This window comes from Anopheles moucheti, chromosome X (assembly GCF_943734755.1).
Source record: "Anopheles moucheti chromosome X, idAnoMoucSN_F20_07, whole genome shotgun sequence".
NCBI classification, from domain to species: domain Eukaryota; kingdom Metazoa; phylum Arthropoda; class Insecta; order Diptera; family Culicidae; genus Anopheles; species Anopheles moucheti.
This window is the reverse complement of record NC_069142.1, coordinates 15,752,773-15,767,726: the sequence shown is the minus strand read 5'-3', so window position 1 is coordinate 15,767,726 and position 14,954 is coordinate 15,752,773. Positions and strand designations below refer to the sequence as shown.

Here is a 14,954-nt window from a genome sequence, read left to right as displayed (position 1 = left end):
TTATTTTATTTGACAAAAGCTATAAATCGGCGTTATGAAATGACCCTACATCGATAGCAACAAATCGATCGAAAGGAAAAGGCAAATGTCAAAATATTTGGCGAAAAGGTGTAAAAAAATTCAAATTAAACATTGTTTTATTCGAAACGAGACGTTACGATCCATTCTCGCTTGTGTACTATATCAATATCAAAACTTGATACTTAATTGCCCATCGTATCGTTGATCCATCGTTATTTTTTCGCCGGGAAAGTTGCTCCATTTATTAATGATCATTTTAAAAAAACAACTTAAAACATCATAACCATCTGGGTGTGTTATGCAATGAAGTTTCTCTGCATATGAGACCTCATATCACCCAGTAGTGATCTAAAACAGTTTAGCAGTTTAAACGCCGCACCAACTATCTCTGTACAAACGAATCACAAGCCGAACAGGTTGGTTGCGATGTACAAGACATCCCTGCTTTTGTTTGCCAGATGGTAGGATGGCGGTTGTGACACATATTTTGACGATTATACCAAGTAGAAATTGCACCGGGGGTTGTGGGGCGAGAGCACGCGCTACTAATACTTTTTGCCCTTGTTAAACCAGCTGAGCCGTCGCCGCGGTGAGGTGTTCTGGAAAATCGTAAATCGAAACAGATTGGTTCACGAATGTACGGGCAATGTGACTAAAGACGGATTTATTCGGCGGTATTAAGAAAACACCATTCCTTTACTAACGTGCATACATAAGGCTAAGAGTATACGAAAACCTACTTTCTATCACTAGAGAAATAACTATGGACTAAAGCTAAATAAATAATGGCATAATATCTCCATGAAGAGCACGAGTTGGTGCAAACGGTTCGCTAGGTTTGTCCATCGTGCGGAGGATGAATCGTAGCCGAAAAGTTACCGAGACAGAACAAGATCTGCGCAAAAAAACCAAAGTAAGCCAATAGAAGAAGCAAGTGTAGCGTACCGGTGTCACGCTCACCCGCTGATGTATGGTAAGGGGTGGAAACGGTCCCGGCAGAGTACTTGGGCAGTGGTAGAATATAACTGTCGTCTATGTCGCTTGTGAAACTGTGATACACAGTGATGTCGCTGGTAGAGTCTAGATCGTGTTCGTCCCTGTGATGTGCATTAACGCCAATGGCGGGAGATCCAATAGCCATGGGTGCTATGCCTTTGGGTGCAACTTTGCGCGTTTCATCATACAGCTGGCGACGTTTCTCGCGGCTTTGTGCTTGCATCCGAAGGATATTATGTCTATTGCTGCCATACGGATGCTTAAAGTTGTAGTCGTTTGCGGCGAGAGCAGTCACAAGCTCCATATGATTGGTTGTAGCGAACGTCGGTGTAGTGGTCGTAGTAGTAGTAATGTCCGTCAAGGTAGATATCGTCTTGCTCATTGCCAACGGAGCCGTAGTTACAGGTGTTAAAGGATTTGCCTTGCTTACGGAGCGACTCTGGACGTAATCTTCTTCCAGAGACTTCTCTTTCCATTCCAATATGGTACCCAACGGTAGACGAATTTCATCCCTTACCACAGCACAATCTTGTATGGCCAGGCACCGATTGGAATCGAACAACATTTTACGTTGGAAGCGTTTGCATTTGGCAACGGCATTTAACCTGATGGGTCTTTTCGATGGCATGTCCGGGACCTTATCCATTACCGACTGCTGTACGCGTCTAGCAGCGTTGGGCATCGCCGAAGTGTGGCTCTTAATTATTCAAAAATAATGGAAAACAGCTAAAATAATATAAATATAACACTCGAAAAAGACGCCCTCAGAGTCACTATACGGGGGAAGCATAAATATGTTCATACGGCTGAGCATTCAACTTGGAAAAAACAAATATTGTGAATTATCACAACAGTGACTATGATGACAAAACGAAGAAAACAAAAAGGATTTACGTCAACTACTCATACTAGCAATTGATTATCTGACTATGTATGTGTGTGCCTTTTCCCCGGATCCCTCTATTACTGTTTTAAATTCTTATTTAAGTGGGTTCGCTTATTTAGATATAATATGGAAAAAATGTTTTCTTATTTACCTCATCTCGTTGAAAATTGTTCAGCAGGCTGGATGAACTGATCATCTGCTTGAACTTACCGGGCGTTTTCGTTCGCCCGGCCCGTGTACTGCCGGTTGGTTCCGTCCCGGAACCGGCACCTCCTGTGGCAGCATTCACGTTTGTGTCACGCAGTGCATCCTTGTACTGTATCTCGCCACCATTACCCGCCAGACCACCGTTTAGCGAGAGCCGACCGGCACGCTTGCTCGGTGTGGGTGGCCCGGGACGTTTATAAGACGTGATACCGCTCACCTTTCGGCGCGTAATCAACCCAGTAGAGCTATCGTCAAATGTGGTTGACATGGTATCCTAAAAAATAGAACGCAACTTGGTTCAGCAAACATTCATCGCAAATATCTCTTAACTGCATCGTTAACAATTTAAAAATAAATTCCCCGAAATGCTTCAGAACCAATCCTTACCCGGGTGTCGTCGTGCGATGGTGGTTCACAGTCTGGTGCGAGTGCAACATAGTTGGTGCGCAAGTGTGGCAAAAGTTTCGAATTGCGCTGGGAAAGTTCAGAGTACCGGTCTAAACCACCGTTTGTCGGACCCGGCGATTCACAGCGTCCACTCTTCAAATCTGCCAGGTACATATTGTTGAATAGCTCACCCTCCTCGTCTTCCATCCTTAGGTTGCTTCCTGCAGGGGTATAATTCCCTGTTAATCGAACTATTTAACAAAGCAAACACTTTGAGAGTCCTTTCAATTCAATTGCCAATACTTACTCAAACTGGCCTGGGATGGTAGCATTAATGACTTGCGATCATGACCGAACTCTTCCAATGTTTTTAACTTGATATGCAAATGTTGATTTTCCTTTCGAACTTCTAGATTTCGTTCGTTCATTTCGGCAAGCTGTTTCTGTAATTTGCTACATCGTATTTCAAGATTGTCAACCTAAGTCAGTAAACATGGAAGTAATGGAAATGGGTTAGTTTACTAATAAGAGCAGTATTTGTAACTACATCACTACTTACTTTCCTTTTGTAGCCATCAGCTGTTAATGCCAATCCTTGATTGTCGCATTCTAGCTTTGTTTTAACTTCTTTATGCAGCTCTTTCTAAAATGGTTCAAACAGTTTGTTAGCGACCAGTGAAGGAAGAAGACAGGCAAGATGCTCATTGTTTTGTAATAAGAAGATGTACCATGTGCTTTCTATCTAGGTGCATTTCTAGTTTAGCTTCTAATTGTTTGTACACAGTAAGACGCCGCAATTGCATTGCATGCACTTAATAATGGAAACTATATGACTATATAATAATAGACTTCCTCAAAAAAAAAAACAACCGCAAACATTCAACCCACCAAACTGGGAGTAATTACATTTATATACTTTCAAAAAAAAAGGTATCAAATAATCCCCCATAAATAAAGGTAAGATGGTATTGATGAAATGATCCGTCTTGTGTAATAAATACTTTAAACCAACTGCGATTAAGCCATCATGTACCTTGAAAATTTTCAAGACTTCTAAATTTATTTAAATTTTAAAAAATAACAGATGAATAGCATAACCAATTTCACGTGAATATAACTATTGTTGGCATATTCACAACAACCGCTGATATTCCGCTCTGCAGTACAGCTCCCTCCCTTACAGATCCTTAAACCACTATATAACGTCCTTCCAATTATTGCTTCGATAAGCAAATGAATCGTCTTCATCTCTTCTAATAGTACGGTGGCTTTTCATACGTTGGTACGATTTTGAATGCTTCCGAGAGTGGGCGTATGATCGCTGACAGGCAAATGCCTAGTATTAAGATGGCATAGCCCACACTCTTCCAGGATGGACCTGAACGCTGCAATTAGACAAGAGGAGTGCCAGTCAGCGTACGCCAAAAGTCAGGATTCATGACAATCCATGCAATTTGCTAGCTATGAGGGAATTAGTCGGTTGTAAATGAATGTACGTTAACGTCACGTCACTGTACATGGGTATCCATTAACGACGAATACCGTGCATCGATATGAATGTATGACTTGGCAGCCCTATCAAGTCAGCGTCAGGCTATGCTTAAATAACATAACAACTACATTGTAAAACAAACGCTACTCACCATTCGCTCCTTCATCTTTTCCATCGTGCTATCAAACTCGACCCTGGCATCACGCAGCTTCTCTTCCATAGCCTTCTTCATGTCTTGCTGTGCTTTTGTCCATGAGTCCTCCTTCTCTTTCAGTGCCGCGCGCGCCTTGTACAGTTTCACAGAGAGTATTTCGTTATCTTGATAGCTCTTTTCGAACTGCTTCTGTCTCTCTTCGTACAGCGCATTCAGCTCCTTCAGTTTCGCTTCCTTGCCGACAAGCTCCTTCTCAAGATTGGATAGATCAGTCCGTTCATCGGACAGCTTCTGCATCAACTTTGTACACTGCATATTAAGATCATCGGCCTGCTTTTTGACCTGCATATATTGACAATTGATTTCTTCAGATTTTTCCTTCTCTTGCTCTAAATTTAGTTGTAGCGCCGAAACCATCTCAAGCATTTCGGTGCGTAGACTGGCATCAGACTTCAGACGGTTTAGTTCATCTACGAGTTGTGATTTGTCTTTTTCTGCATCAGTTAATGCTTGTCGCATCTCTGCAGTTTTCTGCTGCATCTCCGCCTGCAAACGCTCCCGTTCTTCTATTTGCTGTATCTTTTGCAACTCCAACTGACAAATCAAATCTTCTCGCTCAGTTTTACCATTCTCGAGTTCGCTTACGAGTTGTAATTTGCCTTCCTCTGCAGCAGATAAGGCTTGTCGCAAATCAGCTGTTTTTACCTTCATCTCGACCTGCACCCGCTCACTTTCTTCCATCTGTAGCTTTTTTAGCAAATCCAACTGACGTAACAATTCTACTACCTTACATTCATTCTTTTCCATTTCGCGAAGTAGCTGTGGTTTGTACTTTTCTGCATTAGCTAATGATTGTTTAAGCGCTGCAATTTGTTTTATCATATCAGCCTGCAGGTTGTGTTGAATGACGAGTTCCCGGTCCAAATCCTGTGTCTTTGTCCGTTCTTGCTTTAGTTCGCCTGTCAAACACGTTTTGCTTTCCTCTGCAGAGTTTAAATTCCGTTGGAGCTCTGTAGTTTTTATATTCATCTCAGCTTGCAAACGCTCACATTCCTCGATCTGTATTTTCTTTTGTGACTCTAGCTGACATGTCAGATCGTCTATTTTAGCTTTGCCCTTTTCAAGATCGCCTGTAAGACAAATGTTATTCTTTTCTGCGTCATATAAACGTCGTTGCAGCTCTGTAGTTTTCTCCTTCATCTCTACCTGCAGTCGTTCAGTTTCTTCAATCTGTAGCTGCTTCAAGGACTTCAATTGTTCAACCAAATCTTCTCTTTCAGCTTTAACCTGTTCGAGATTGAGGATGATTTGCAACTGGCTCTTCTCTGCGTCAGCTAACGCTTGTCGAAGCGATGTATTTTGCTCAGTGCTGTCAGCTAGCAGATTTCGTTGCAGGGCGAGTTCCCGATTCAGATCCTGTGTATTTGCCTCTTTCTTCTTCAGTTCGTCAGCCAGACAAATTTTGCTTTCCTCTGCCGTGTCTATACATCGTTGAAGATCTGTAGTTTTCTGGTTCATCTCAGTCTGCATACGCTCACGTTCATCGATCTGCATTTTCTTGTGCGACGCTAACTGGGCAATCAGATCTGCTATCCTAGTTTCACCTTTCTCGATACTGGTTGTGAGTTGTATTCTGTCGTTTGCGGCATCAGCTACTGTTTGCCGGAGTTCTGCAATTTGTTCATTCATTCGATTTAATTCATGATGCAGATCTTGCTTAATTGACTGTGCTTTCTTAAGCTTGTTTTCAAGGTGCGTTTTGCTTTCTTCTGCTTCATCTAAACGTCGTTGCATTTCTGTAGTTTTCTCCTTCATCTCTACCTGCAGTCGTTCAGTTTCTTCAATCTGTAGCTGCTTCAAGGACTTCAATTGTTCAACCAAATCTTCTCTTTCAGCTTTAACCTGCTCGAGATTGATGGTAATTTGCAACTGGCTCTTCTCTGCGTCAGCTAATGCTTGTCCTAGCCTTATAGTTTTCTCATCCATGTCCGCCTGCAGATTTTTTTGCTTATCGAGTTCACGATTCAGATCGTGAGTCTTTGATTGTTCCTGCATCAGTTCGCTTATCAGGCACGTTTTACTTTCCTCTGCCGTATGCAGACATAGTTGAAGCTCTGTAGTTTTCTGGTTCATCTCAGTCTGCATACGCTCACGTTCATCGATCTGCATTTTCTTGTGCGACGCTAACTGGGCAATCAGATCTGCTATCCTAGCTTCGCCTTTCTCGATACTGGTTGTGAGTTGTAATCTGTCGTTCACTGCATCAGCTGCTGTTTGTCGAAGTTTCAGAATTTTTTCATTCACCTCTTCGAGTCTAAGATTCTGTGTCTTTGTCATTTCCTTCTTGAGTTCGATTTCAAGGTGCGTTTTACTTTCTTCCGCTTCGTCTACACGTCGTTGAAGCTCTGTAGATTGTTCTTTCATCTCGCCCTGTAGTCGTTCAATTTCTTCAATCTGTAACTGCTTTAAGGACTTCAACTGTCCAATCAAAGCTTCTTTATCCATTTTATGCTTGTCGAGATCGCGCGTCAGTAGCGTTTTAATTTTTTCTGACTCAACCAACGATCGTTGAATTTCGGTAATCTTCGCGTTTGATTCTGTTTGCTGTTGTTCGAGTATTTCATTGTGCGAACGTTGTAAATCTTGTATTTTATCTTCCAAGTCTTGTATTTTCTTTGTCAGCTCTTCATTTTCATGCTCTTTCTCTTTCAATTTGATGTCTATCACTGTAGATGCCAGGTTCTCCGAGTCACAATATTGACTATCGTCAGATGTCATATTTTTAAAAGACTTGTCCAAATACTCAAATGAGCTCTCCAGCGGTTCAATCAACGCAGCGCCCCCAATATGATTTTCCCGTATAAAGCGTCGCAAATCGTTAACGGCCTCAGTGAGATTTTGATTGATATTATCCCTTAAAATAAGCTCCTCTTTTAAATCATCTACCGAAATCTTCAATCGCTGATTATCTTCCCGAACCGTTGCGTATTGCTTTTTTAATGCCATGTGTCGTTCCATTGCTGTCTTTGCGTTTTCCCTTGCCCGGTTAATTTCTTCTTGCTGTTCCTCTATGATCTTAATGTTTATTTCAATTTGTTTTTGCAGTTGTTCCGTTGCTCTGCTGGTAGGATGTGAGAGCTCCGCAGAATTGCTCGCACACGCGCATGTTTCCTTCAGCTGTAAAGCGCTTATTTTTGACTGGTACCTTTTTTTATCTTCCTGTAGCTCCTTAACATTTAGCAGCAATTGCTCGATTTGTCTTTCCTGGACAATGTTTTCCGTTCTGGCAGATTCTAGCATTGCGTGGAGATTTTTTACCTTCCATTCAAGCGCTACGCTTTTCGGTGTCGGTGGTGACGGTTTCTTCATTTCGAGCTTTCCGATTGGTGTGCTTGTGAGCATCTGTACGCCGTTTTGGCTATGATCTCGTCTATTACATGAATCTTCGCTTAATACGGTAGCTGATCGCTTGGCGTTTTGAAAGGCTTTATCCATGAATGCACGGTTAATAATGATCTTATTGTCATTTTCCGGAACGAATGAGTTCAGAAACGCTTTTATGCTGTGCTGGTATGCAACATCCAACTGTTGGCATATGTTTTGGAAATACGGTATCGAGTGCCGAACGCAGGAAAAATAGAGCATCAACGAAAACACATAAATATCATCGCTTTCCGGTATTGCATTTGCCTTCCCCAGTTGCAGCTCGAAGTGTGGAAACTTTACGCGCAGAAATTCCACTACTGTGCTTTCCTGCAAATCATGATGGTCTTTGATCTTGCATCGGAAATTGTAGTAGCATGTAGCTAGATTGTGGTTACCGAGGCCGGCGTTCAGTTGAGCACATGAAACCTTCGAATTAACAGTAAGACGAAACAAAACCACACTCTATCAATATCGAAAAAAGATATTAAGCGAGTCAAAAAAGAATGGCGTCGAACAAAAAGAAACTTTTTCGACGCGTTCATTTACCCATCTCAGCACAAGCCGATGCCAATACGGTTCCTCCTGGTTGATAGATTGATTTTCTGCCATTGGTTGTTTCGACTGGGCACAAAACACAATTTGCACAGCAACGATTAATTTGCTACACTAAATACATTCGAAGCAAATGAATTATGAAATGATAATTTTCACTTCCAAGCCACTTACAAGCCGATGCTTCCTCGCGGTACAACTATGGCCATTAAAAGATGGAATGGCCGTTAAAAGATTGATAATCAAACGAAAACCAACCAAATGTCATACAATTCGAGCGGTTGGTCGAATGTCAACCTAAATTTTGTAACACTGCTCGAGAAAGTTAAAATTGTTAAATTGTTGCATTTTCGCTTGTACTAATTGATGAGGCAATGTTAAGAAAATTATGTATACAAATAAATCAGTCACATTTTTTTATTCCAAAAACCAACGCGCATACTTGGCAAGCAGAAGAAAATCAGATATTTAAGCTCATTGTGAACATATACCACCAATGTGATCTAATTTAGCTTGCGGATTTAGAAATGTCAAAAGTGATTCAATGTCAAGTTTCCTTTTTCATTTTGTTAGCAGAATTATTAATATTGTTTGTGACCGGTTTTATTTATTTAAAAATGGAAAAACTCTATCTGATTTTCTTAATGCTTCTTTGATGATATAACGATTTTCGGATGAATATTTAAGCCGACGCGAAGATGTTCAATCAATTATTCCATCCCAGACAGATCATAATTGAACTTCATGTATTGTAAAACGAAAATATGTTTTCCGGAATGATATTTGTACCTAAAATTGGTTTCTTTTTGTATGATAGTCATCCTGTTTCATCACACTGCTTGAAGAATTCAATCGCACAAATCGGATTTACATATTTTAATGGCTTTTTGGATCGTTTTGTGACTATCCGGATTAGGTGGTAGAAATAAGTTTAGTAAACTAGAAATGGTAAATTACGCAAAGAAGAAAGTAACGGCTTACAGCTCTTATGTGTATGAACATAGAGCTCAGCATAGAACTAAATGAAATGCATAAGGATCTAAAAGTAAAAAACACTAATTTGCACGACGCTTAATTGAGACTTTACCCCTGCGCAAATGCGATAGACAGATCCGTACCTTCTGTCCGTCGGATGTCTTTTTCACACAGATTGCTTCGATTCCGATCGCAGAAATGTTGGCAGAAAAACGTGAAATGTCTCGACCTTCTACGTGAACCGGTTGACCACGATGAAACCACCGCCGCTCATACCACAGCTTACCGTCCTCGATACGCGTTTCCGCCAACGGTTGCTGACTTGATTGACCGCTAGTTATATGACCCTGAAGAATACGAGTTAGAATATGATAAAAGAATAACCAAAACATTTACGTTTAGCCCTACTTACGGTTGAAGTCGTTCCGGTTCCGTACGCCTCCGCCGGCGATCCATTGTGGTCGGTTGCCTTCAAAACGGAACTGATCTTGTGACTGTGAGAGGTGGCTGTGGAATTACTAGTATTACTTCCACTAGCGCCTTCATTTATCGCTTGTTGAGACGCACGACTAGCTGAAATTGGTTTGCTACGAGAGATTAGCTTCAAATCGTGCTCAATCTCCTTGTCGTCTAATAAAAATATGAGCTGATTTGTAGGCGGTTTCCGCCGTTTCTCCGGCACAGGCAATGGTTCATTCGGGCGACGGCGTAGCTTCCGGGTAATCTTTGGCTTCACGTCGACCGAATCACCTGTCAGCTCCATCGTAGCGAACTCCTGTTCGATTGTCTTCTTTTGATCCTCCAGATCTGCTATCAAGTTCTCAATCAATTCGGCTTTCTTTTCCTCGTATTCTTTTTCTGCGGCTGCCTTTTCCAGGATACATTCTCGCTCCGCACATGATAGCAGGTAATCACGCTCCACCTCATTCAGCAGCAACCGATCGTTCAGCTCATTCTGCAGCCGTTCCACAATCTTTAAATATTCCGGATGCTTGCGCTGTTTGCACAGTTCAAGCTGTCCGAACAGATTCGCACGCTTTTCCTGATACATTTGCTCACGAATTTCCGTACGCTGGTCAACGCTTGGTTGATTATTTAGCGGAGACGAATTCTCCGCTTCGCTTGCATCCTCCGTGTCTATGCGAGAGAAAACAATACATAATCGGATCAATAGACAAACTCAATCTTACAAATGGTTGTTTACCTTCACCATTGTTAACGTCGTTGTCTGAATCAATATCCACGTTCTGTCGTCCGTCTATTTCTACAAACGGTGAAATATTGCGATTCGCTGCCATGATGCTTCTTTATCGTGAGCTTGTTCTTCCAAAACACTTTGGCAAAGCAGCTCTGCAAAAAGGCCAGCTGAAAGGAAAAGCAAACCTATGTTTTTATTATCTACAGCATGGTTTATTTCAATGGCACAAATAATTACTGACTTCTAGAGAAGATTATTGAATATTAATGAAATAAATTTTTGCCGGCACAAAACAAAACAAAACCAAAACCAAAACAAAGCGTTGAGCGTCCACGATAGCTGCTGTTTCGCTGCCGATCCACTTGTCAAACAAAAGAAAAAGCGCCAAGAAAAGGATTGTGGACAATTTCCATGACCCAATTACTGAATGTACCAACAAAAGTTGTTTGGGAAGAAGGACGAATAGAGGAAATTTAGAGTGTTTATTTTGAAATAACAAGCCAATTTCGAAATATTTCATGATAAGTTTTTAGGTTGTTAACAAATATCATGATTGCGGTTAGACGTTTTGATGATGCGAAGTGTATTTTTAAAATTCTACAGACGCGCAATGGAACATAAAAGCGACTCCGAACATTGTTTTGTATTTCAATTTAAAAACAGGGTTGCAATTTTTTAACTATTAACGCAAGATCATTGAATAGATTCCAAAAATTATAAATTATAATTGTATTAATTAATTGAAATCTACAAGAACCATATATCGTTTATTAGCATCTTCAGCACATTTTAGCGTTCATTGGCTGTCAACGGATGAACGGATATTCTAAAACTTCAATCCATCACAATAAGGTGTTCATTTGTTCCATTTATCGTTCGTGGGAAATTCATTTCTCCCCTCCAACAAATCTGTGCCTCTTTGGAATACACATAAGCAGCGTACAGGGATAAAGCATAAAAACCCATATCTAGTGTAGGTGCTGTGCATGTTGTGTGCAGTATTTTAATTGTTGTTTAAACTATATTAAAGGTATGTTGCAAGTGTAATATATGTTGCAGTATATTCCGTTACAATATGTTGTTTCTTTACGTGCATGTGTTGGATTGCGGGAGTCAAACATATAAATCGTAGTGGGCTATTGTATGCGCAAGATGCTTAGAAATGCCAATTATAGAAACGCCATGTTTGGGCACTGTATTGTGAACACTGGAAACTTTAGATGCAGCATCATACATCATTCACAAGCATATCGCTAATTTAACGTTGAACGTAAACGAGAATACAGGATCATCTCTGTAAATATGGCTGGATCAATGGATTTATTTAATAGAGAACTAAAGCATTGTTGAAGTACAGTAGCAACTAGCGAAAAACGCATACGAAAGATCCTATTGTTTATTACCATTACCATTAATAACTCGGGATGTTTGAAGAGAAACAACAATCAACGCAATGATATGGAGTGTAATTGAAGAAATTAGAGTCAATTGTTTATTAATGTTATGCTATTTTTCTATATTGTCTTAATGATGTTGCTATATTTTGTGATAGAAACAATTGTCTCGTTTACAGAAAACTTCTAAATACCGAGAGCAGTATAGTGTACGAATGCAGCTATGGTGTTCAAGGAACAGCAGCAGTATTATCCAAATTACTAAAAACTTTGTTAAAACAATCTAGGAAACTGGAATTAAGAACTGTCTGACGGTCGCTGTTCGTTTTTGAGTTCAAACAGTTGATTTTGTACAAAGAATTAACTTTTGCGGGCAGCTGAACTAAAGATTTGCAAAGTTTACGATGTTGCGATGATCGTATGTCATAAAGGAAAGAGCATATAAAGTTCAACAGATTACTCTTTATATGTAGCAGCAAACGCCTCGGAAATTTAGGTTTGAGTTTCGAAAATGTCGACGCCACAGCACCGTGTGGTGGTTTGGGAGCATGAAATGTCCGACCGGTGCTCCTGGTTGCCATACAGTCCGTCCGTAACTCAGCTGCTGGAGCGCGCCTATACCAAGAACCTTACGCGAGTGTTGCTAAAGGATGCCGACCCTTCATTGGCTCTATATGAGGTAGACCTGGTTCAGATGGTACAAACGCAGCACGGTACGGTTAGCTTGCGCAATGCTAGTGTCCGACGGTGTTTATATCCACCGAATTCGCCAGCTGCGATGGGTATTAAATGGGAATGGTACGGTGCTAATCCGAAGATTGCGTGGCATCGTTATCCGCTCGACATCCAGTCACTGATCGAACAAGCGTGGTCCAAGGGTGAAACAATGCTCGATCTGAGCAACACAGCACTGAAAAAACCATTACTGATTGATTTGACCAGTATGAATCAAACCATGAGCGGACGGCGAAACCCTATAGTCAATCCGATACGGCGCAAAAATCAAGCACCTTATCCGTTGCTGAAGGTGGCAATACCGTCCGATACGATCGGTTTAATGGGAGCTGCCAGTGGTGGACAGGGTCCGAACACCGCACATGCCAGCAATTCTAGAACTGGCAATTCGCATGGCACTATGAACGTGGGAAGCTCCGGTAGTCAACAACATTCGGGCAAATTGACTCAGATACTGAACAACATATTTGGAAGCAAATCGCATGCACCGGTGAATGACGGTGTGCATCAGCAGCAGGAACAGCAGCCGCAATCGCAAAGCTCAAAGTTAATGGCTGTTCCATCGGGTTTAAATCAAATTACACAATCAAACAGTTCTCAAAAGATCCAGCACGGCGCACAACAATCAACTCAACGCAATCGGTACGTATTTGCATCTGGACGTTCATACCAGCATCAGTGTGTTGTACCGGAAACGCCAGAGTTAGCACGATTGCAACAAACGGAACAAACGAAGATTGCCCACCGTCAACAGTTTGGGGGAGGTGGTGGTGGTAGCAGTGACGCAGCCAGCAGCCATAAAGCGCGTCGTCCGAGCGTGGACACAGTCTCGACCTATCTGAGCCATGAAAGCCAAACTAGCAGCCGGCACCATCTTGATTCCTGGGAGTTCGACATGCTGAACAGCTCCATGGGTAGTGATGAAGTATTCATGCCCAGCACGTTTGGCTCATCTACGGACCAACAATCTTTACGCCGTCACGCCATTGTAGCACCTGCAGAAGACATTGCGTCGCATCCCGAAGATCTTTTGCTTCGTAACAAAATGGAGGCTCAATATCAACTGCCAACACCTGAATCATTTCCAGCACTTTTGTCGCTAACGAATGACCCTGCTAATGGTCTACAGGTAGTCGGCGTAACGCGTGAATCGAAGGCGATTGCTAAATACGTACAGGTGGCCGATCCACCACGCTGGCCCCGTGCCCAGCCTTGTCCAATGTGTATGGAAGAGCTACGTCCCGGCAGTCAGAAGGTAAACGTGGCATTGTCCAGATGTAAGCATCAGATGCATCTGGACTGTCTGAATTTGCTGCTGGTGAAGCAACGGCGCATAGTCACTTCACAAAAGGTATGCAGTTGAATGGGAACAGGAGGTGTTTAATGATTGTCGTAAGTTTCGATGCTTATTTTCACCTTATACTTCCGTAGAACTATTACATCGAATGTCCAACCTGCATGTCGGTATATGGGGTGAAGATCGGCAATCAACCACCAGGAACGATGACTTACCAGCTTCTTTCGGGTGGGCTGCCCGGCTACCCGCCCACCGGCATATATGAAATCACTTACAAGTTAGAGCATTTTTTTTTTGTTTATTATACATTTACTCTTCAATAACCTGGTATTTTTCCTTACAGTATAACCTCAGGTGTACAGGGACCGCACCATCCCAACCCGGGTGCAGCATTCTTTGCCGTGGGCTTTCCACGCCGATGCTACCTGCCGAATACTCTGCTTGGTACCAAAATTTTGTACTATCTTGATGTTGCATTTCGACGAGGGCTACTCTTCACCATCGGTCGCTCCGTAACGACGGGCGTTGAGGATGTAGTGATGTGGACCAGCATAGAACACAAATCCCAGGTATCGATGTATCCAGATCCACTGTACCTTGATCGTTGTTTGCAACAACTCGTACATCTCGGTGTTACAGATTGAGCATTCATCACATCGTTGATGTGTCATTTGCAAGCTTTGGATACATTTCAAAGCGGAAGTAACATTAGAGAGTATCAAAAGTTGGGAAGTTTTGTTATTGTTGCTATCTGTTGCTGTCCAGTATCAGTGGAACCTTTCATTGTTTCTAAAATCGCTAAGAGTAATTAGACTTTTTGTCGCTGTACAATAGAAAACAAAAACAAACTCAAATATTTAGAGTTTCCTCCAGATAATCGGCTAGTGCAATCAGCATTTCTTTTTGTAGAGTTTAAAAAACGAGAACCCATCAATTCGATGCAGTTGTTGCATCATCCTGAAGCTTAACGCATTAAGATACACACAACATGACAGCTGAATTAGTTTGTATTACTGATTGTACAAATGAATACATGGAAATGTAGCGGTTTCAATTTAATACACTCGTACACATTAATGATTGTTCGAATAATACTCGCTTTAGTGTAACGTGTAGATCATTTGAATGCTTTCAACTAAAACACATAATATTGTTATCGGGTACATTTCTCGCGCTAGCCTTGTTTGTTATAATAAGTATTTCAAAGTAGATGAAGAGTATTATCAATTGTTTT

The 14,954-nt window shown here is 41.5% G+C and overlaps 3 protein-coding genes across 6 annotated transcripts; 1 reads left to right on the top strand and 2 right to left on the bottom strand.

Moving 5' to 3' along the window:
• Nucleotides 1-3: 3 nt before the first annotated feature.
• LOC128307401 (desmoplakin) lies at nt 4-8,307 on the bottom strand. 3 transcript variants are annotated; one of them, XM_053045213.1, is made up of 7 exons: nt 8,116-8,307; nt 4,141-7,995; nt 3,057-3,140; nt 2,805-2,976; nt 2,498-2,718; nt 2,055-2,384; nt 4-620 (listed from the first exon to the last, which is right to left on the bottom strand). In XM_053045213.1, the coding sequence occupies exons 1-7, from the start codon at nt 8,176-8,178 to the stop codon at nt 567-569; spliced, it is 4,779 nt and encodes a 1,592-aa protein (XP_052901173.1). In that variant the 5' UTR covers nt 8,179-8,307; the 3' UTR covers nt 4-566. The 3 variants fall into 3 exon arrangements, with proteins under 3 accessions (XP_052901173.1, XP_052901172.1, XP_052901174.1); XM_053045212.1 differs by lacking the exon at nt 4-620 and adding an exon at nt 660-1,714; XM_053045214.1 differs by lacking the exon at nt 4-620 and adding an exon at nt 1,594-1,743.
• A 552-nt stretch (nt 8,308-8,859) lies between these two features.
• Nucleotides 8,860-10,638, bottom strand: LOC128307089 (sin3 histone deacetylase corepressor complex component SDS3-like). Of its 2 annotated transcripts, none has more exons than XM_053044810.1 (4): nt 10,536-10,638; nt 10,301-10,479; nt 9,509-10,233; nt 8,860-9,443 (listed from the first exon to the last, which is right to left on the bottom strand). In XM_053044810.1, the coding sequence occupies exons 2-4, from the start codon at nt 10,392-10,394 to the stop codon at nt 9,177-9,179; spliced, it is 1,086 nt and encodes a 361-aa protein (XP_052900770.1). In that variant the 5' UTR covers nt 10,395-10,479; nt 10,536-10,638; the 3' UTR covers nt 8,860-9,176. The 2 variants fall into 2 exon arrangements, with proteins under 2 accessions (XP_052900770.1, XP_052900769.1); XM_053044809.1 differs by having other exon boundaries at nt 10,301-10,461.
• Nucleotides 10,639-12,199: 1,561 nt separating this feature from the next.
• Nucleotides 12,200-14,364, top strand: LOC128307263 (protein deltex). The gene is made up of 3 exons (XM_053045024.1): nt 12,200-13,774; nt 13,855-13,997; nt 14,064-14,364. Exons 1-3 carry the CDS (start codon nt 12,200-12,202, stop codon nt 14,362-14,364), a joined length of 2,019 nt encoding a protein of 672 aa, XP_052900984.1.
• Nucleotides 14,365-14,954: the final 590 nt, after the last annotated feature.